Below are 22,450 nucleotides of genomic sequence, written 5' to 3'. Positions count from 1 at the left end.
TAAAGAAGAACTTCTAAAACTTTATTATAAATTAAGACTTTCATTCCCAAAAATCAACAAATCAATCTGGTTCAATTCCCAACGTTTGAAATTAAACCTAACCCCAAAATTCATTATTGGTAAAATAAATATAAAAAACTATTCAACTCTCTTACAATGTAAATATATAAAACCACATTAAATAATGAATTACATAAATTGTATAGTCAAAGAAATACAAAACGTTTTTGTCAATATCTTATACACATTAGGCTTTGCCTCATTATTGTCTCCAGGAAAATGGGATAAATTCGATTATGATAAGTGATGAAAAGTTAAATTTATCATTGATAAAAAACAAAGTATATTGGATAAAAAAATTAAAAACAGGAAGTACAGTACACTTAAAAATAAAAATACTTATAAAGATCAAACAACTCCAATTAAATTTTACCCGAGGGTAACTTAACAAACATGGTACTAAACAAAGAAGAAAACAATTTATTAAATAAAGGCATAAATTCATCCCAAAAACAAACTAGATACAAAAAAAAAGAAAACTATTCCTTGGTTCATCAGATTGTTATGAAATAAATACAAAAATTTAAATATAAATGTATTGAAATGATTAAACAAAACTTGGTAAATCTAAACCTTAAAAAATTAAATAACCTATGTACCTAGGTCTATTGATAAAAAGTTAAAAAGTAACAACAACGTTATTTTAAAAGCTGATAAAGGGAATAGTATAGTTATCATTGAACATCAAAAATATGTTTCTAAAGTTGAAGAATTTCTAAACAATAACGATTGTGAAAAAAAAAAATCCCACCTTAAAATTAAAAACTAGAGTTCAAACAGCCATAAAAAATAGTGACTTTATTCTCAAATGACCAATATCCAGTTAAAAAATTAATACTAACGAACCCGAAAACCAAAATTCACAAGGAAAACAATCCTATAAGACCAGTAGTTTCCTCTTATAATTATCCATGCCAAAAACTTGCGATTACAGTTGATAAAATAATTAAAATACACCAATTTCAAACCTACATTTGATATTAACAATATTTAGAATTGATAAAATAATTAAAGAACATCAATATATCTAACAACTCTGTTTTAGTGACATTTGATGTTTTTAATTTACTCACAAATATCCACGTTAAAGAATATACAAAACTTATAAAATAAAAACTTATGGATAATTCTATTAACGAATTTGTAAAAAAATATAAAATAGACTCTTAAATATATGCCTACTATCTAATTATGGTAAATTCAATAATAAATTTTATGAATTGAAAGGGTTACCTACCTATTATCCTCACTTTGTCCGGAAATATTCATGCATAATTTTGAAAAAAATCTTTTCAAATCAAACAACAAATTAATTAAATCTGTTCTTTTTTGGAAATACTAGGTAGACGATATTTTATGCATATGGTTGGGAACACTAGAGGATATAAAAGAATTCCTCCAACTAATTAATTCTTTACACCGTAATATAAATTTTACATTGGAAATTAATAAAGATGGTTGTTTAAACTTTTTAGACTTAAAACTGTCCATATTAAAAAACCTAATTGAAATATACGTATATAGAAAACCCACAATTATAGACACTATGATCCCAGCGGATTTTTCTCATCCATGGACCCAAAAAGCTACTGGTTTCATTTGGATCATGATAAAACTCCCATTAACACCTGCTAACTATAAAAGAGAATTACAAACTATTGGAACCTTAACTAACTGTGAGTAGGAACTACCTTCTTAAAAAGATTGAACAACACACTCACTCCACCGTTTATCATTTCTATAGATCAGTATCGGTAATAGTTTAGCAACATAACATATAAACATAAACTGCTTGAAAATGAATAGGGATATTTGTAATTTATTCTTATTCTATTTTAATTAAACCGATTTCTAAAACAAACAAATGTTAAAGCTCATTTCTAATAACGAATTTATTTAAGAATAGTAAACATGTAGATTACTCATTTTGTAAACAAACACCTTTCCTCGTCGTTTCTCCGTTTTAATCCAGTTGTACTCTCTTGAACCACGGAAAGACATAATCTTGAACCAGCAGTTCGCAATGTTATTGTGGATATTGAAAGTGGAAGTGTCCAAGTGCAGGTGGATATCTTTGAATAAGGCAATTGTCGTTTCTCAGTGCGGGGTCTTCCGAGCTTTAGCCTGATTCCGAGAGATTGGAAGTGCCAATAGGATGCCTGAAAGAGGATCTCTCGACGCTAAGGGAGGACAGAAAATTTATGATCTTAAATACTATCCTATTACTATATTCTTACATAATACCTTCAACAACAACAAATCTTATTCTTTTTCAAGACTACACAACCAAAGCCCTTCTACACAACTAGAGGCTTCTTCTGCTTCATTACATAATTTCTCCCTTTTATAAGTTGATTCATAGAGCAGCTGAGCTCTTTTGAGATTCCCATTGCTTTGTACCATCACACTTTGTTTTCTGAAAACTTCTCTAGAGGTGTAGTAACTATCCTGCAAAATGATTTGAGACAGCTTTTTGTATTCCCAACTTTTTATTTTGGCTTTGTCATTCTTAAATGTTAACCTCAATCGAGTACCTTAATTGCAACATGATGCACGACATTCAAAATTGAATGAAATGTGTGAATTACATGATCTTGGAATGGAATATAAGCTCCTGGGTTCTGGGTATTCTATTTTGGGACCAAATATCACCTGCCTCAGTATCCCCATTCCATCTAGTCACTCACTACGCAAATGGGGCAGGTTTTATTTGCAAGATTTATAGATTTGTTTCAGTGATTTTTTTTTTTTTTTTTTTTTTTTTTTGTGGCATTTACCATTTAATTTAATGGATAGGCGATTTACAATGAGAAAACTTTTGAGAGATAAAAGAAAAAGTGATAGATTTACTGATCACAATTTACGCATGTTCAGAGTCTATCACTTCTCACAGCCCACTAGCTTTTGTAATTTGCACAAATTACCGGCAGAACTTGAGAATTAACCACCCCAGTTAATTGCAGTCCAGGATCAGACCTCGGTCTTGTCTGTCCAACCGTAGAGGTTGGGCTCCAGGGCTACCACACGTATAGTTTATTAACGGTTAGTTTATTTAGAAATCAGTTCCTAAATTTATTCACATTCTCACTCAACCTTAAAACATACTTTTTTATTTACACACCATTCACTTAGTGCAGCGTATACTCGATATTCCCCCATCAACCTTTACACCTATTATATAACTAACCTAATTGAGGGTTCATGGGGTACTTAATATTCCACCATTGACCCTCTCACACTAAACATTCACGCTAATAAATACATTTGCTCTCAACACACACTAAGTACACAAAACTATCGGTACTATATACAATAAAACAACCTTGTTTCCTCCAAAAATCAGAACATGGGACCCAGTCACCCAGATCTCGTGTCGTGCTCTAGCTTGATTCTCGAAGCTAATGCTTTTTAGTAATTATTATTTCACAATTTATGTACACATTTATTTACATACATATTTACAATTTAGGCAAGAACTGTAAGTACTATAGTTTTTGATTTTAAAAAATATAAAAACAGTTCAGTCTTTTGAAGATATTTAACAGTAAAAGTAGTTAAGTATAAATAAAATTAAGAAGTTTTATGTACAATTTTAAGTGATGTGTTTTTAGGGTCATAAATTTTCTTTGTTTGCAGGTCTAATTGTAAGTAGTTGAGTCCTGTGTAACGCTTCTTCTTCATCAGCAGTACTTTTTTTCTTTTCTAGGGAGAAAAAGAAAATTAAAATTGTGCTGATAGATGAAAGTCGATTAAAATGAATTTGAGAAGGTGCTAACTTGTTCCAGCAAAATACTTTTCAATTTCGGCTAATGTTTTCCCTTGAGTTTCAGGTAAGTAAAAAATAACAAAAATTGTCCCTAAGAAAGCCATTGATCCATAAAAGAAGAATACACCATGTTTACCGAGGACTGTCAACATTGTTGGATACAGTTTTACAGCGACAAAGCTGACCAGATATGTGATACATGTTGTCAATCCACTTGCCACCTGTTAATATAATTTTTTTAATAAAGACTTAAAAATGTATAAAAAGAAAATAGTTTCTTAAAAAAAAAATTACTCCTCTGATTCGAGCTGGATAAACTTCTCCAATCATAGCCCATGGAAGAGTCAGAAATCCAACAGTACTAGCTAAAATGTACAAAAGAATTGATATCACCGGAAGCAAAGATGGTGATGGGATTTCAGCGTTTTCCAATTCTGAGCTATTTCCTGGCTTGAAAGTTTCCAAAGTACTGTTGAAGAATTCCGATAAATTAGTTGTATTAGTCTCGCTCTCTCCCTCAAACAGAGTATCGGAAAGATGTGTGCTCTGCGTAACGTAGAGGAAAGTGGCAAGAGTCACGAGGGATACAGTCATCCCGACACCGGATATTATGGCAGTTGGCCTCCTTCCATAAGCTCTTGACATCCATGCAGAGAAAATAGTGACTCCTAAACGTGTGATGCCGATTAAAACTGCAACAATAAACGGGTCCATTGTCACTCCAGCTTCTCTCACAACATCAACCTAAAATTATAAGAAAAATACCATTATATAGCAAAAACATTATAAATATATTAAAAAAACGTACAGCGTAAAATATCACAACAAATACACCAGTGAGTTGTTGGAAAAAGAAAAACAGGTTCATAATAATAAGAGGTTTGTATGATTCAGGCTTTCCCATCGCTTTTATAGTTGACATTAAATTTGTTTTTCCTTTTTTGTTCATGTTCACTCTTTCACTTAATTCATCTAATTCATGTTCTATATCTGATATATCATTGGTCCCTCGAAGTAATTTTAAAGATTTACATGCTGCATCCGGTTTACCATTGACCATGAGCCACACAGGACTTTCAGGCATTAAAAAGCCAATTAATATAGCTGAGCAAACTGGAAAAATGCTGCATAAACCAGCGGTGAGTTTCCAATTTTCCTGTAACACAGAATGTTCAATGTCCTTTCAATATATTCATACATTTTAAATTGCTTAAAAAAAAGGCGTTTTTTACCTTGAAAATCAATCCCATTATATAGACAATGGCAACTCCCATTGATATAGCAATGGATGTTCCACTAACTAAATATCCCCTGAGGCTAGGAATAGACGATTCCGCTGAGAAGACAGTCGCCGGAGAGCTTGAGAGCCCACAGGCGAACCCCGTCAACAGCCTTCCGATGTATAACTGTGTCATTGACGGATTAATAGCGACGCACAACCATCCGATAAACGCAGGGAAATTCAGAAGGAATAATCCTTTTTTCCGACCCAAGCGGTCTATCAGAGGTCCACTTACAAGACATCCCAGTGGCGTTGATATAGCAGCAATACTTGCTATAATGGTTATATTATTACAATAATAATTTAAAATAATACAAAAATATAAAATTTTTGCTCAACTTACCAACCCATGAAGCTTGATCTACTGTTATATGGAATTCATCGTTTGGTTTTAACATATAAGGTAAGGCTACTGCTGTAAATCCAAGTGTCATCCCAGATGAAAGCACTGCTGTGTTGGCAATAACACATAGAACCACCTATTGATGAAATTTGCGAAATTTTTAATTAGACTTTTACAAGTTAGAAATCCTGAACTTAATCTGAATTCATTGAAATGGAACTTTACAGTAGGCTGACTATTTTGCTTGTTTTTTCCTCTTAAACACCTGAGAATTTAAGGAGGTTTAACTTAACATGATATTATTAAAGTTTGATCATTCCTGATCAACCTGGTCTATCTAAAGTCTATGGTTGGCAGAAAAAAAAAAAAATTGCAACGTTTCCTCCTCAGGTCTGGGGTGATGAACCTGTAATTTGGTTGTTAGTAGGTGTGTAAGATGCGTTTTGACATATTACCATCTTCATAATTTCTGTCAGACTAATCCATTGAGGATTGGACTAAAATGATTGGTAAAGTTCAAATTGCTTTTAAAAATTGTTTTTATGCCTCCTAGATCATAAAACCTGTCTAATTATTTTTTTGGTTATAATCTTTTCTAATTAATTGTTTTATTGTTACGTCACAAATGATTAAAAAACACCTGGGTTTTTAAGGAAATTTAACTTATCATAGAAATTTTTACAGCTTGATATCTGATTAACCTGGTCAGCCTTAGTGGTCGTTCTGCCACACTAATCATAAAAGGGTTACAAAGGGCCGATACATTAATCAGTGGTCCAGACTTGGCATTACTTGTGGCAAATTGTGTAGGCAGGTCCTTCTGGGTTCAAAGAATAAGAAATGTTGGAATGAAAAAAGATTTTTATTGAAGAGCCGCTAGAAAGAAACTGTTTATTTCAAAAACGTTTAGAGAAAACCGTTGAATTTTGCTTGCATTCAAAATATTTCTTACTGTTTGAACCCGGAAGGACTTGTCTGCACAATTTGCCAATTTAGCGCCAAGTCTGGCCCACTGATAAATGGGTCTTTTCTGACCTTTTTTTTTTATGATGTATCATTTCTCACTGACTGTTAATATCCTTGGCGTCCACTTTGTTGCAAATTTTCAACGACCCAGTGTTTTAAAATTTTGTCGTGATTTCATGGTAAATAAAATTAATTTTAACTTATCTCCAATTGCTCGATAAGTTAGACATTCATACTATAAAGTAAAGATGTAATTTTTGTGTGTGTAAAGATGTGATAATGACAATTCTTTATGCAGAATTTTTAATATTTAATAGTTGTCAATCAAAATTTAATTATTCACATGGAAGGAGAGGTCGACCAACTGAATAAATATAATCGTGATTGCCAGGTGTTCAGTTTGCTTATACTAATTAGACCTTCGATTTTGCAGCATTCGTTTTTAATTTTTCAATATTCAATTTAAAAATATCATCTATTCACAACTCTGTTTACATGATTAGAATATTTTTAAAATTAAATTGTTTTAGTTTTAAGAAACAACCCAGTACTTTCGAATAATTAATAAAAGCAAAATTGCCTACACTTTTTATAGCCACTTAAATTCTTATAAATTAGTTTTGAATATTTTAAACTTAATATATATATTTAATAATCTTTTAAAATTATTTTTTACATTTGTAAGTATGTTGGGTTAAAATGCAGTGCTGCTGGATTCAAATCTGAGACATTTACATTATCGTGATGAGCGCCCATCAACGCCTAAACCCTTTCATAATTAATTAGTTCATTATTACTTAAATAATTATCTAACATAATGAATATTTATATTAATTTATAGTGCCTTATGTTTAAATGTTAATTAAAAAATTTATTTCTGTAATAAAATTCTTACCTGTACTATGGACGCCTTTATACCATAGTCGGTTTCATCGTCGCTAATTTTTTGGTCTGTCTTCATTTTGTCAGGTCATAAATATTAAAATAAGTTTAATTCCTGTAAATGAAATAAATGAGTAGGATTAAACTAGTAGTAATAAAAAGCCAGAAAATGTTTTGGTTTTCTTTGAAGAAATGTTATAATGTAGAATTTAGTCAACAATTTTTAATCTTTACAGGTTTTTCCGTAAATTTTAATTTTTGCCAACTAGTTTCAATTTATGTAATTATTCTCAAGGCTTCAAAGAAATTTTTACCTCGATACATAAGAATTAATAATTTAAAATTTACAATTTCTTCTTTTTATTACTTTGTTTCAATTTATTTTTTTACAAGGATACTTTGTTAAAAGCATTTTTATTGATATACCTTGGTCATTAAAATATTTTTATTTATTTAACAAAAATATTGAGATTAATTTGCGATTTTACTAAAAGCCAGGCTAAACTAATTAAAAGCGAAAAATTTAAACAAATCGATTATATTTTTCTTATTAAACAATCTTATAATTATATAAACGTAAATTTACGTAAAATGGAATAATCAAGGCGTAAACTATAATTAAAAAGACAATTATCTGACAATATTGGAATATTTTATCTTGCCACTTGTCAAGCACGTACAACAATTTTATCTCTCACCTCGTCGGTTGTGAAACTCAGTTTTTTTAGTGCGAGAATTTTGGGCTAATTGTTGGAAAGGGTAGACCGTGAAAAGCTGTCAGTGAAAAATCAGGTATTCTTCGAATTTTAAATTTCCTCCAATCAGTCCGTTGGGGGGTGGGATGAAAAGAGATTTACGATTCGAACATTTCATTTTAATTTTATATGTTTTAACAAAACGGGAGAGACAAAAGTTACGATATTATCGTGTCCAAGAGCTAGGACTAAATTTCGTACGAAAAACAAACTAACGTAAATACTGAATACAATAAAACTGTAATATACTAGAAATGATGAATGGTGGAGTGAGTGCGGTTAAAAAGATAGTTTTTTTTTTGGTTTGGACGTCCGGATTTCGAGCTTTTAGCTCATCATCAGGTTGAAGGAGTTATACAACCACGTTTCTCTCGACATACTGTGTACTCCTAGAGTGTGAGTAGAACTATCTTTTTAAAAAGGACTGTAATATACTTTCTTATCTCTCTCTCATCTCTCTTTCTCCCTCTCCCTTCTCTGTCACTCTTTTTCTACGTAGCGTCTATTTTAACCACTTAAACTCTTTTGTTCTCTCTCTCTTCCAACTCTCTCTCACTCTCACTGTCTTTCCTTTCTTTTATCCCCATAACTCTCTACATCTCTCCTTAAATATCTGTGTGCAAATTTATTATATCTTCCTCTCATTTTCTTCTTTTCTCTCTGTCTTACTATCACTCTTATCTCTTTACAACTATCATATATCTCTAATATTTCGTCCTTCCTCTCTCTCTTTTTTTCTCTCTCTCTCTCTTTCTTCCCACTCTCTCTCATTCTCTCTCACTCTCACTGTATTTTCTTTCTTTTATCCCTATAACTCTCTATATCTCTCCTTAAATATCTGTATGCAAATTTATTATATCTTCCTCTCAATTTCTTCTTCTCTCTCTCTCTCTATCTCTCTATCTTTCTCTTTCTCTCTCTCTCTCTCTCTCTCTCTCTCTCTCTATCTATCTGTATATTTCTATCTATCAATCCAACTATGTATTTCTCTCTCTCTTTTTTTTTCTCTCTCTCTTTCTTCCCACTCTCTCTCATTCTCTCTCACTCTCACTGTCATTTCTTTCTTTTATCCCTATAACTCTCTATATCTCTCCTTAAATATCTGTATGCAAATTTATTATATCTTCCTCTCAATTTCTTCTTCTTTTTCTTCTCTCTCTCTCTCTCTCTCTCTCTCTCTCTCTCTCTCTCTCTCTCTTTCTTCTTTATAAAGTATAATTGTAAAATAAATAAAGACCAAAGGAGTCTAAATTATAATATATAGTGAAAAATGTCTAACACACGTTAAGTGTAAAAAGGCCCAAGAGAAGTAACTTTGCGAGATTAAATAAAACCATCAATCAATCAATCTCTCAATTAGCCCCCCCCCTCTCTCTCTCTCTCTCTCCCTATATTCCTTTCATTCTATTTTTCTCACTTTCGTGGAAAGAAGGCAAAGCATCTACTTGTCTATCCATTCAACTATCTCTTGCTCTCTCTCTTTTTTCTCTCACATATCATATAACATATATGTGATATGGATACACATATCATAGAATATATTAAGTTTAAGAAACTCGATAGTCTTGATTTTTATATAAGAGTTTATCTTTGAAATCTAATCTCTAGTAAGAAATATATCAATTAAGACAAAAATCCTAAAAACGAAAAAATTAGTAATAATAAAAAAAATAATTAAGCATTAACCGAATTTCTTCCAATTTTTTCAGATTAATAATTTTAATTTTAAATTGTAAAGTCAGTTAAACAACGTATTTTTGTTGATATTTGATCATCTAAGAATGAAGCTTAAGACGCACACGCATGGGTCGATTCTTTTATCGTGTCGAAGAGCTAGGACCAAATTTCGAACGAAAAACAAAATAACGTAAATCTGAATAAAATAAAATTTTGAAAATGAAAACTAGAAGGACGTACCTTTTAGCGTATATAACACATGTCGCGGATGTAAGAGCATGAGATCCTTTGAGAAGCGTATTCGGATGTGGGAGATGTACGTCCATCTCAAGGTTTGTATCCCTACCACAGCTGAATCAGGATTGGCGTTGGCGAAAGGCAGCTCAACGGGTACTTCTCTTCTGACAAGCGAAGAAGAAAGATTCCTTTCCTATTGACGCAACGATATCTTTTTTCTATCGACAAAATGTGTTTTTTTTTACAATTATATTTTGATAAAAACCAAAGAGCAAGGAGGTTAACTATCTGACATGTAGAGCAGATAGCCCGATCTACCTTCAAGTTAAGAGAAGGGAATATTGAAAACTAACAATCAGTAGAAAGGATAATAAAATATACTTTTGCATTAAACTTTTCTATCAATATTAATCTGTTTGCAAGCAAAGTAATGGGAAGTTCACTTTAACAAGCACTACTACAAACAGGTAGATAAAAAAATTCAACCTTCACTACCTAATTATACATCCTCTCACTGTACTATAATGGACTTCAAGATTTGTATTTTATAAATACGTTTTTGATTTTTGATACAAACTGAAGATGGGGTAATGTTCCAAATAGTCAAAAAATATAAATTATTCGATATTTTCGCTGTTGTTTTTGTATGTTGCGGCCTTTTTACGCCAGTGGATGTTTTGTCTATCGCGTTATCCCCTGGTTAAAATTAAAGTCTTTATTTGGTGTTGTTTTTATAATAATTAATGTGTGGTGATTAGTGACCGTTAATCGATATTTATTTAGAAATCGTGAGATGCGGTCTGGTGTGATGTAGGTTTCAGAGAAACATTTTCTTTAACGTGCCAACGTTTCGATCTTTATTGAGATCATCTTCAGGGCCTGCGATTTACAAACATTGTTTACATATTACAATTACATTTTGGATGTGGAAAAGTAATTGTAATATGTAAACAATGTTTGTAAATCCCAGGCCCTGAAGATGATGTCAATAAAGATCGAAACGTTGGCACGATAAAGAAAATGTTTCTCTGAAACCTACATCACACCAGACCGCATCTCACAGTTTCTAAATAAATATAATAATTAAATTATAGCTCGGAGCCTGCGGGATGATTAATTTGTTGTTTGGGTCATTTCTCCTTCCCATGACTAAGTGTAAAAACGAGTATCGGCTTCTCGCCATCTTCAACGCCTGGCCCGTTCATCTTTTAATAATCTTCCGGCGGACGGAAATTTCCATGCCGTACAGTACTTATCCTATAGTTGTTTTATTTTACATTACAAAAATGAAGTACACAATTGATATTACTATCAGCAGTGAAGGTGGCGAAAAGCTGATCTCATCTTATAGACCAAAACAGCGAATAAAGGCAGACCACAATGATTATAAGCGAACATTGGTTTGTCATAAACGCAATAGTATAATCTCTCTCTTTCTCTACATAGCATCTATTTCCCAGTCCACCCATTTAACCATGTAACATCTCACGTTCTCTTTTTTTCTCTCCCGCTCGATCTATCTATCTCTATGTGTTATATCTATCCATCCAACTCGCTCTCCCTCCTCTCTCTCTCTCTCACCACTCTCTCTCGCTATCTTTTATATCTTTTATCCCCCAAACTCTGTATATCTCTCCTCAAATATCTGTATGCAAAGTTATTATATTTTTCTCTCATTTTCTTGTTCTCCCTCTCTCTTTATCTCTCTGTCTTTTACTATCCCTCATATCTCTTTATATCTAGCATATATCTCTAACATTTCTTCCTCCTCTCGCTTTTTTCTCTCTCACTCACTCTCTCTCTTTTTTATCTCTTCCCACTCTCTTTTCTTCCCAATCTCTCTCTCACTCACTCTTTCTCTCTCTCTCTCTCACCACTCTCTCTCCTCACTCCCTCTCATTCTCTCTCACTATCTTTTCCTCTTTTATCTCCCAAACTCTCTATATCTCTCCTCAAATATCTGTATGCAAAGTTATTATATTTTTCTCTCATTTTCTTGTTCTCCCTCTCTCTTTATCTCTCTGTCTTTTACTATCCCTCATATCTCTTGATATCTAGCATATATCTCTAATATTTCTCCCTCCCTCTCTCTTTTCTCTCGCTCTCTCTCTTCCCACTCTCTCTTTCTTCCTAATCTCTCTCAATATCTCTCACTGTCTTTTCTTTCTTTTATCCCCATAACTCTCTATATCTCTTCTTAAATATCTGTATGCAAATTTATTATATGTTCCTGTTATTGTCTTGTTCTCTCTCTGTCTTTTATTATCCCTCATGTTTCTTTACAACTATCATTTATCTGTAATATTTCTTCCTCCCTCTCTCTATTTTTTTCTCTCTCTCTCTTCCCACTCTCTCTTTCTTCCCAATCTATCTCATTATCTCTCTCTTTCTCTCTCTCTCTCACGGTTTTTTCTTTATTTTATCCTATCTATATGTCTCCTTAAATATCTGTATGCAAATTTATTATATCTTCCTCTCATTTTCTTCTTCTCTCTCATTCTATCTCTGTCTTTTACTACCCCGCATATCTTTTTATATCTGGCATATATCTCTAATATTTCTTCCTTCCTCTCTCTCTTTTTTTTCTCTCTCTCTTTTTTCTCTCTCTCTTTTTCTCTCTCACTGACTTTTCTTTCTTTTATCCCCAATAACTCTATATCATTTCTTAAATATCTGTAAGTTAATTTATTATAACTCCCTCTCAGTTTTTAGTTCTCTCTCTTTCTCTCTCTCTCTCTCTCTCTTTCTCTTTCTCTCTCATTGTTTTTTATTATACGTCATATCTCTTTACATCTGTCATATATTTATAATAGTTCTTCCTTCCTCTCTCTCACTCTTTCTCTCTCTCTCTCTCTCTCTCTCTCTCTTCGTCTCATGCTTATTTATCCATTTTTCTATTTGCTTGTTCAATCATTCCAAGGCTACAGCAACACGCGTTTCGGCTTCTCGCCATCTTCCTGAGTTCGTAAGCTGTTTTGCTATTAATAATATGACCTATGATTAATACGGCCTCAGAGACCAAAACAACGAGGATAAGCAGACCAAAATTATCGAAAACGACCAAACTTGATTCGATTGATATTTAACAATTACGATAAAGCACTTTCGACTTTTTTTCCGCCTTCATCAGGACCTGTACAGGCATAAGGAGTAGATAGCCTGGACAGGGATGATACGAAATTTTCTAACGTGGACCACATCCCTCAAATATCAAAATATCTACACTGGCCAATAACGTATTTTTTTTTAGAGATTTTGGTTTAGTAAAAGTGGTTCTTGAAGCTAATATTTCTTTTTGATTGATGGATTACAATTTTTGTTTAAAAGGACGAATTAAAAAAAAATTAAAAGATTAAAAGGATTTTCTCACAATCAGATGTATGCAAATTGTACAATATTTTTCCTGGTTTGGTCTGACGTGTTTTGCTATTTTGTCAATTTAGATGGATGTTTCTATTTTGCTTCCTTTATGCCATGGTTAAATTCATAGTTGTCTTTTGTTGGATATATAGTAGAACTTTGTTGTACAACAATGAAATAATAGCTGTGTTAAATTTTCTCTTGGGTTGTTTTTTCTTCGGAGGCTGATTGTAGTTTTTGTCGTTTCTGATCATTTTGGCCTGCATATCCATTCAGGTTTTGTCTATAGTGGCATTAACATGTATTCAGCTTTCGGGCGATCGTTGACAATAAAAGACAATTAATTAAGGTTTTTAGTTGAGATGAAAAAAAGTTAATGGCACGAGAGGGATTCGAACCCACGACCTTCGGCTAGATACGCCGCTGCTTCTACCACCTGAGCTATCGTGACCTCGATCCACTCGGACATCAACTCCCCATCTCAACCCCACCTTATGAGTTTTCCCTCCTTGACAATAAAGTCCTTGAGTTGACAATAAAGTTTTAATTACCGTCATTCAACAGTCGAAGATTTGAAGTGTTCATTTGGAATAATGAACAATAAATGGAAAATTTTCCACAGAGCTAATAAACCTAAATCCCCGATTTTCTATTACTATTTACTATCTACTAAACAGAAGATGGACGTATATCGAGAAGTGAGTTAGATCTAAAACAACTACAAACAAAAATAACTGAAAATTCTTGTTTTCAGTTATTTCAGGCCACCATAGCTTCTAACAGTTCTGTATGGCGCATATTAATTTATATCGTTTCTTCCATTCGGTTTAATTCGTCGAAGTCAATTGCTTAATCAAAAAGGTCACAAAGACAACATAAAAACAATTCATAAAATTTATTCACGCTTGCAACTTGCTTAATTTTGGTCCGATTTTTAAAAAAATTTTCTTTGTGATTTTTATGAGACCCAATTTTTTAAAATTTCTGATTTCAAAGTAGATCATTTTTAAGAATTGTTCGCGTTGATGCGTTATCTCAATTTTTGTAGAAGTTAGCGAAATGGTAGTTTTACTAGGTTCATAGACATTTTCACGTAGGATGGTTGGCATAAACACCACTCCAAGAACTAGAATTACCTATTTGATGAAGAATTCAATTAATTAAAGTTTTAGGTTGAGATAAAAAAGTCAGTGTCACGAGCGGGATTCGAACCCACGACCTTCGGCTTGATACGCCGCTACTCTACCACTTGAGCTATCGTGACTTCGATCCCCTCGGGCACTAACTTCCCATCTCAACCCCACCTTTTAAATTTTCCCTCCTTTTTGCCATTTTCAAATATCGTGTAATCGATTTGATTCTCGGCGACAAATGAAATGGCCACGGAGAGCTTTAGTGAAGTATACTTCATTTTAATCCATTAAATTAACTAATTTTCGTGGTCCGCTTGAACAATCAATATCATTCAATTAATTAAGGTTTTAGGTTGAGATAAAAAAGTCAATGTCACGAAGTTAGTGCCCGAGGGGATCGAAGTCACGATATCTCAAGTGGTAGAGTAGCGGCATATCAAGCCGAAGGTCGTGGGTTCGAATCCCGCTCGTCACACTGCCTTTTTTATCTCAACCTAAAACTTTAATTAATTGAATTGTATTAATTGGTCAAGCGGACCACGAAAAATAGTGAATTTAATGAAGAATGACGATTTTTCTGCAAAAACATCCATGAATTTGGATAAAAGAAAGGGAAGAAAAAAATAGACTGCCAGTGATAAATTAAATGTTGGAATTGTTTTCCTTCATTTCCAACACATTTTTCGTATCGTTTTTCTATTTCTTAATTACATCTATCGGAATATTTCGGATTGTCGGGATAATTCTCTCCTAATGATCATCGATGTTAAGGAGTTTTGTACACTATTGATTTTAAATGGCCCGAAAAGAAAAAGTCTAGCGGTGAAAATTTTTCAAGACGGTTGAGGTCAGAGGTAGACGTTCTGAGTACAAACGCACATGCGTTTCGTCCACATTGGTAATGAATAGTCAATATGAAACTTTTTCGAAGTGTACACCATCTTCTTTCACGTCCTAAATAATAACTGAAACTGAACATCGAATTGAAGTTATTTATTTACCTAAATGTAGCACAGAATTTTCATAGGATTTTTTTATGTTTTATGAATTTAAACGCTTCCTACCCACTCAAATTCTGCGTAACAGATCGCTGCTTCAGAGTGAGGTGCGGTAACGAGTTCTCGGAAATCCGCCGTCCCACAAGGGAGCATTCTTGGTCCCATCTTTTAGATCATCTAAACTACTGATCTACCTGCACACCCCAATACCATCATTTCAACCTACGCGGACGATACCGAAATTTTGTCTTCTAGCTCGAATCCTATCCAAGCTGCCTCCAAAATCCAATAATGTCTTGAACTTATCGAAGAGGGGTGCAAAAAGGAGGACAAGAATCAAGAAAAATATACTCAGTGTTTTTAAGATAAAACAGTCTTGCCCTCCACTGTACATCAGCAATAAAAAGATACCTATTTCCATTCAAATCAAATACTTTGGACATTACCTATTGAGAAAGGCAGCAGATGAAGTGCACAGAAAACTTAAGAGACAACCAATTAACAGAAGGTATGGACAACTACGAGGACTTCTAGGACCGAAATAAGTCTTAACCGTCAACACTAAACTAACCTTGTACAAGACTTTTCGGCGACTAATTTGGACATACGGAGTGGTATGGTATGGTAGAAAAGGATACTAGGAAGCGGGGTTTGTACTCCCCAGGCACTGTAGCCTTCTGGCTTATTGTACCTTCCTAGTTCCTTAGTTCAGTCAATAGACTCAATCTTTCTTCTTAGAAGTATCAGGTCTTGGACTGTTGCTGCTGCAATTTGATTCCCTAAGTTTTTTCCGTACGTTAGGTTAAACCTCCATTGAGCTGTTGCTTCAGTGGCTCCTCCTCCTCATTACATAATCTGCAAATGGGATCATCGCTGTATGCCATGTTGTGTAGATGTTTTCTCAGATGCCAGTGACCGGTCAGTAGTCCTACCACTCCTCTGAGTTTGGCCCTCTCCAATCGTAGCAGTGTTTTACCAGTCTCGGTGAGGGTTGCTTCATCATAAGTTTACTATGTCTAGCACCGCTAGAGTTTATCCACTTCTTTTGTTTTGCTTGGATCCATTCTGCGATGGAGGATTCTTTTTTTGTTCTTGTTATCCCAAGAATAGGTTCGGGGCCTATGTATGGTCTTGCAGATCCTCCTCTGGCCAGACGGTCTGCTTTCTCGTTACCCAAAATTCCCCTGTGCCCTGGCACCCAAGATAACAGCAGGTTGTTGTATTTCCCCAGGTCTTGGAGAGTTGGATGCATTCACCGACTAATTTTGATATGATTCTTTTACATGCTAATGCTTTAATGGCTGCTTGGCTATCTGATCTTATGAGGATTTTTTTTTACGGAGTGGAACTGTGGGGTTCTGCGAAACCATCCAACATTCAGCGCATCCAAACCTTCCAATCACCTCCAACTTAACCATTCACAACGTCCTCAACATTCTTTTTCACTGATCCGTTCCCGATTCCAAATGTTTCACACCGGCTTCTTGATCCATCCTAACCTGCTCTAGCCCTCTACACCCTTAACCCTTAATCAACGATGGCCTCCTTGCCCCTTAATCCTTCACACTGAGTGCCAATATTGGCTCGTTTCTCATGGCACGTGTCCTCCCGGTACAGCGCTGGCATTAGTGTTAGTGCTGTGACAGTGTGAAAAAAAGTACCGTGATCACATTTGTAATATGTAAAAATATGTATAGGCTACAAATAAATAAATAAAATGAAAAAACTATAATCATTTATTTTTAAGCTTGAAACAAATCACATACCATGGGCGATCAACATAGACTATATGTAAATTTAATGTTTTCTCAACTTGATGCTCTCAATGGGTTAAAACTTAACTTATGTCAAAAGTGTTTTCTCCCTTTGTTTTTAAATATGAACAAATAACAATCCGTGCTCAGCAACTGATAAACCCAAACCCAATATTATTTTTAACTGTTGTAGACAAATGACTCTTGTGGCACAGCTCAAGTTCTATTGAGGTCGTTAAAACGAATATGTTTTCCTATGACAAACCGAAAATGAGCTTCTATTTACAATATTGGCTAAAGCAACAAGTGGCCCATTTTTTCTTTTTCTTCTCCTTGAACTAAAAGCAATTAAACGTATTCGTTTAATTTAAACCTTATCGGGAAATAATTGCCGTGTGGTGAGGACAACCTCAAATCGCCAGATAAAAAAAACAAAAACATTATGTAATATGTATTTTGCCAAAGTTCTCAAAAGCCTCCCCAGACTTCCCCAACAAAATTAACGATGGGCAATAAATGGTAATTCCTTTATATTTATGTCGTACAATTAGGCAAACGACTTCTGACGGTTTATTTGCCGCGTTTTTTTTAAATACCTGTTGCTTAAAGTAGACCGGCAGAAAGCAAACAAAGTGTAATCAAACAAAAATCTCATTGCGATACCAATAATTAAATCTAAAAAACTTGTGCAAATGAAATTTTTTTGGTGTGTTTACTTAGATAATTAAACGTCTTTTTTATTAGCCCCCAAATTATTTGAAGGACAGGAGAGAGAGAGAGAGAGAGAGAGAGAGAGAGAGAGAGAGAGAGAGAGAGAGAACAAGAGAACGTGAGATTTTACAAGGTTAATTGGGTATGCAGGGAAATTGTTGCTATGGAGAGAAAGATAGATAGATAAATATATATATATAGATTGTAATATTTATTTAATTTTTATAATTTTTGTATTATTGTATTTTGTAGTCAGTTTGCATTTTAAATATTTATTCGGTAGATAGATAGATAGACAAAGAGAGAGAGGGAGAGAAAGAGAGAAAGAGAGAAAGAGAGAGAGAGATAGAGAAAGAGAGAGAGAGAGAGGGAGAGAGAGAGAGGGAGAGAGAGAAAGAGAGGAGAGAGGGAGAAAGTGAGAAGGAGGGAGGGAGGGAGATAGAACAGGGATAGAAATAGAGCCGGAGGGAAAGATAAAAAGATGGATAGATAGGTTGATAAAGAGAAAGAAATAGAGAGGGAGAAAAAGAGAAAAAGTAGAAAATGGGTGAGAAGAAAAAAGATAAAGAAATACAGATTGGGATAGAGAAAGGGAGTCTCTCTCCCTCTCCCTTTCTCTTATCTATCTCCCCTCTCCGTCTATTTTTTTTCTATCTCCCTCTCTCTCTATCTGCTATTTCTCTCTTGCTCTCTCCCACTTGATCTCTTTGCCTCTGGCTATACCTCCATTCCTAGTTTTCTCTCCCTCTCTCACTGTCACTCTCTCTTTTTTCTTAGTCTCCCACCTCTAATTTTCTCTCTTTCTCTATACCAGTTTCCTTTTTTTAATCCAAGTTTTTTATTTATGTCTACATCCATCTATGAAACTATCTTTTGTTCTGTCTCGTTTTTCTCCCTGTCGTTGGATGTAAGAGTGATTTATGTTGAATAAATCATTGATCACAATCAATTATTCCCTCTTTCTCTAGATCTCACTCTCTCCATTTTGCTCTCTTTATCTCTCACTTTATTGCACGTTCTTTCTTTCATTCTCTCACTCTTCCTCATTCTATCTCGTTATTATTTTTTCTCTCTCCTCCTATTTCAATGACTTGTCTGTGAAATCACACTTTGTATGTATGCACCATCCTATCTACCTTCTTTCTTTTTTTTCTCTCTCTTTTCTCGAGTTAGCTTTGTCTCTGAGTTTTATTCCAATTATAACTTTTTCTTTATCACTTTTCACACTAATACATTTTAAGATAATTATTTATTAATTATTAGATTAACACGCCTTGAAAGTTAATACTGTTGTTTGTAAATTGATAAATAGACAGAAATTATCTGATATCGTTTTGTTAGGTATGATTCCATTTAATATTCAGTTATTGTTTCAGGAAAACGATTATTATTGGCGGTTTAAAGGGTAGGTTTTTCCTGTAATTATACTGAACACAACCTATTAAAAAAATTTAAACGATAATAATAAGCTGTATACAATTCGAGAATCAATTTACATAAATCTCGGTTGGACGTCGTACAAACTTGCCTGGAAGCCTGGTTAGGAAGAGGAAAACTTTGTTGAAAGATCGAACTTCTTAGAGGATTAATGACGCCAGATGAAAAGTGCTTGCTGCTTAACGACAAAGTCCTACTTAATGGGGAACCAACGATTAGTATATGGGGACAGAACGAGTGAATTATTCACATTTCTATCAATGCGAAATCCTTTGGCAAACAAAAAGGTCGGTACAGTGATTATAATATATATATATTTTAAAAGTTTTAAATCGGTGAATCAATTATCACGTGCGGTGCGCAGTAGGTCTCTGCACAGTGGAACCAGGATCGATTACATACTCGATGGACCGAAAAATAAATGACAACGTCAAAAGAAAGGTTGGAAATGTCATCTGATATCGTAATCTACTAAATATAAATAATCGGGATAGAAATCCTAAAGGAAGAACAACATGGGAGATCGGTTCGACCAGCTCAACCCGATAAAGTGAAATAAAACACGCAGACTTATAATTTTTTAATATAAAAAAATTTAAGGCAATTCTTTTAAAGTGTACAAACGTACACGTGCCCATTTGACAGATAAAGAAACATTCAACACTTTACGAATAATTTATAATACTTATATATATATAATACTCTAGAACAAATCGGTGCAATCGGGTATTTTTAATTTGACCATGTTTTTCCTAAAAGGATTAGATTTGTTTAGAATTGACGGATAATCTTGCAATAGGAAACTTCACGGGGCGGGATTTTTTTTTCAGTTTTGTGTCAACCAGACGATGGTCAACGCAATCTTTTCCCGTCCCAGTGAGAAATACAACCCGTGTCTGTTCCTCAAAAATGGTTCACCGGCGCGACGGGATCCTCCCTCAGAACCCCGTCCAGTCAATACGCAGGTACAGGATTATTTCGTTGATTGATGGGGTAAATACGTGAGGTGATTTGCATCTGAAAGGTCTATTCTAGCAATTAAATTTAAATTATGAATTGGCTGGTGAATTTATTATCGTTAGATTGCGTTTCTTTCTTTCTATATGATTTCTTCATCACATATATAAATTTATTTACCTAGCCTTTCTAACTTTCTTTCTAACCATCTCTCTTCCTCCCTTTCCCTCTCTCTTTCTCTCACTCACTCTCTCTCTCTCTCTCTCTCTCTCTCTCTCTCACTTGAAAAACTAAAAAAAAAACTTTTAATCCTTTTGAAAAAGATAGTTTAGTTATATTTAGTTTTAGACCGCACTCACTCCATCATTCATAATTTCTATTAACAAACTTTTATATATCATTCTTAGTAAAAGGTGCAATAACTTTCCGAGAATACACATAAAACTATGTAAAAATATCAAAGATTTCTAAAATAGTTTTAAAAATCACCTCCTACCAAGTCATGATTGATACCATAACTTTTAATAGGTCATTCTCAGTAAAAGGTGCAATAACTTTCCGAGAATCCCTACACCCATAAAACTATGTAAAAATATCAAAGATTTCTAGAATAGTTGTAAAAACACCTCTTATCAAGTCATGATTGATGCAAAAACTTTTATTGGTCATTCTCAGTAAAAGGTGCAATAACTTTTTCGAAAATCCTTACACGCATAAAACTACGTAAAGTACCAAAGATTTCCAGACTAGCCTTAAAAATGATCTCTTATCAAGTCATGATTGTTGCCAAAACTTTTAGTAGGTCATTCTCAGTAAAAGGTGCAATAACTTTTTCGAAAATCCTTACACGCATAAAACTACGTAAATTACCAAAGATTTCCAGACTAGCCTTAAAAATCACCTCTTATCAAGTCATGATTGATGCCAAAACTTTTAATAGGTCATTCTCGGTAAAAGATGGAATAACTTCCGAGAATATATAAAATTATGTAAAAATATCAAAGATTTCCAGAATAGTCTTAAAAATCACTTCTTACCAAGTCATGATTGATGCCAAAACTCATTCTCAGTAAAAGGTGGAATAACTTTTTCGACAATCTGTACACACGTAAAACTACGTAAAAGTATCAAAGATTTCCAGAATAGACGTAAAAACACCTCTTAAAGTCATCATTGATGCCGAAACTTTTAATAGGTCATTCTCGGTAAAAGGTGGAATAACTTCCGAGAATATATAAAATTATGTAAAAATATCAAAGATTTCCAGAATAGTCTTAAAAATCACTTCTTACCAAGTCATGATTGATGCCAAAACTCATTCTCAGTAAAAGGTGGAATAACTTTTTCGACAATCTGTACACACGTAAAACTACGTAAAAGTATCAAAGATTTCCAGAATAGACGTAAAAACACCTCTTAAAGTCATCATTGATGCCGAAACTTTTAATAGGTCATTCTCGGTAAAAGGTGGAATAACTTCCGAGAATATATAAAATTATGTAAAAATATCAAAGATTTCCAGAATAGTCGTAAAAATCACCTCTTATTATGTTATTGTTAGTTATTTTTTTATTTCAGTTATTTTTTTTACGAGGGTTCGCAACAGCAGAGGTTATATCAACCCTCGGGGTGCCGGTATTTCTGAAAAAAAAAGCCCATTTGTAATTATGTCGGGTTCGAATGCAGGGCCGCTGGATTCGAACCCGGGACCTTTACCTCACAGTGATGAGCGCCGTGTCAACGCCTGAATCGTTGTGGCCCCCGACGCCCCTGTTTTAGTATTTTATACACTATTTAGTGACTAGAAATTTTATTTCTAAATTTATATTAGCAATTTATAATTCATGATTTGTACTGAATTGTATTGAAAAAGTAGTTTTTCCCTTCTTGTATTAATAATTTACTTTCAATTGCTCAATTATTCTGTAAATTAGAATATTTATTTCAATAGGCAATTTGTAGTTCAATGTAGTTCAATGTTCATTGTAGTACATGTAGTTCAATGTAAAACGAATATATGTAACATATTGATCACAAAAATCAGGTTATTCGAACTAATTAATGTTTAATAAATTAGAAGTAGAGCAAACTTAGTAACAATCGTATTTTCTAAATCTCGTGTGACTGATAAA

The 22,450-nt window shown here is 33.6% G+C and overlaps 2 protein-coding genes across 7 annotated transcripts in view; one reads left to right on the top strand and one right to left on the bottom strand.

Moving 5' to 3' along the window:
- Window positions 1-3,487: 3,487 nt before the first annotated feature.
- Window positions 3,488-10,136, bottom strand: LOC106669069 (facilitated trehalose transporter Tret1-like). Of its 3 annotated transcripts, none has more exons than XM_014398330.2 (8): window positions 9,972-10,136; window positions 7,313-7,414; window positions 5,452-5,587; window positions 5,059-5,381; window positions 4,635-4,982; window positions 4,121-4,570; window positions 3,837-4,047; window positions 3,488-3,762 (listed from the first exon to the last, which is right to left on the bottom strand). In XM_014398330.2, exons 2-8 carry the CDS (start codon window positions 7,376-7,378, stop codon window positions 3,674-3,676), a joined length of 1,623 nt encoding a protein of 540 aa, XP_014253816.1. In that variant the 5' UTR covers window positions 7,379-7,414; window positions 9,972-10,136; the 3' UTR covers window positions 3,488-3,673. The 3 variants fall into 3 exon arrangements, with proteins under 3 accessions (XP_014253816.1, XP_014253833.1, XP_014253824.1); XM_014398347.2 differs by lacking the exon at window positions 9,972-10,136 and adding an exon at window positions 9,854-9,875; XM_014398338.2 differs by lacking the exon at window positions 9,972-10,136 and adding an exon at window positions 7,998-8,097.
- LOC106669028 (facilitated trehalose transporter Tret1-like) overlaps window positions 8,207-22,450 on the top strand; it is a 28,872-nt gene continuing 14,628 nt past the window's right edge. Inside the window, exon 1 of one of the 4 annotated variants that reach the window (XM_014398311.2) lies at window positions 8,207-8,450. Coding sequence is in view for 2 of the 4 variants with exons in the window: in XM_014398277.2 (XP_014253763.2) it covers window positions 19,523-19,648 (126 nt within the window). In the remaining 2 variants the exon portion in view is untranslated. Of the gene's footprint in view, window positions 8,451-19,444; window positions 19,649-20,181; window positions 20,327-22,450 lie in introns of those variants that run through there. The other 3 variants (XM_014398277.2, XM_014398280.2, XM_014398293.2) reach the window with 3 other exon arrangements.

Source organism: Cimex lectularius, unplaced genomic scaffold (genome assembly GCF_000648675.2).
Source record: "Cimex lectularius strain Harlan isolate CLEC.00 unplaced genomic scaffold, Clec_2.1 scaffold86, whole genome shotgun sequence".
NCBI lineage: Eukaryota > Metazoa > Arthropoda > Insecta > Hemiptera > Cimicidae > Cimex > Cimex lectularius.
This window is presented reverse-complemented; position numbering and strand designations above follow the sequence as displayed.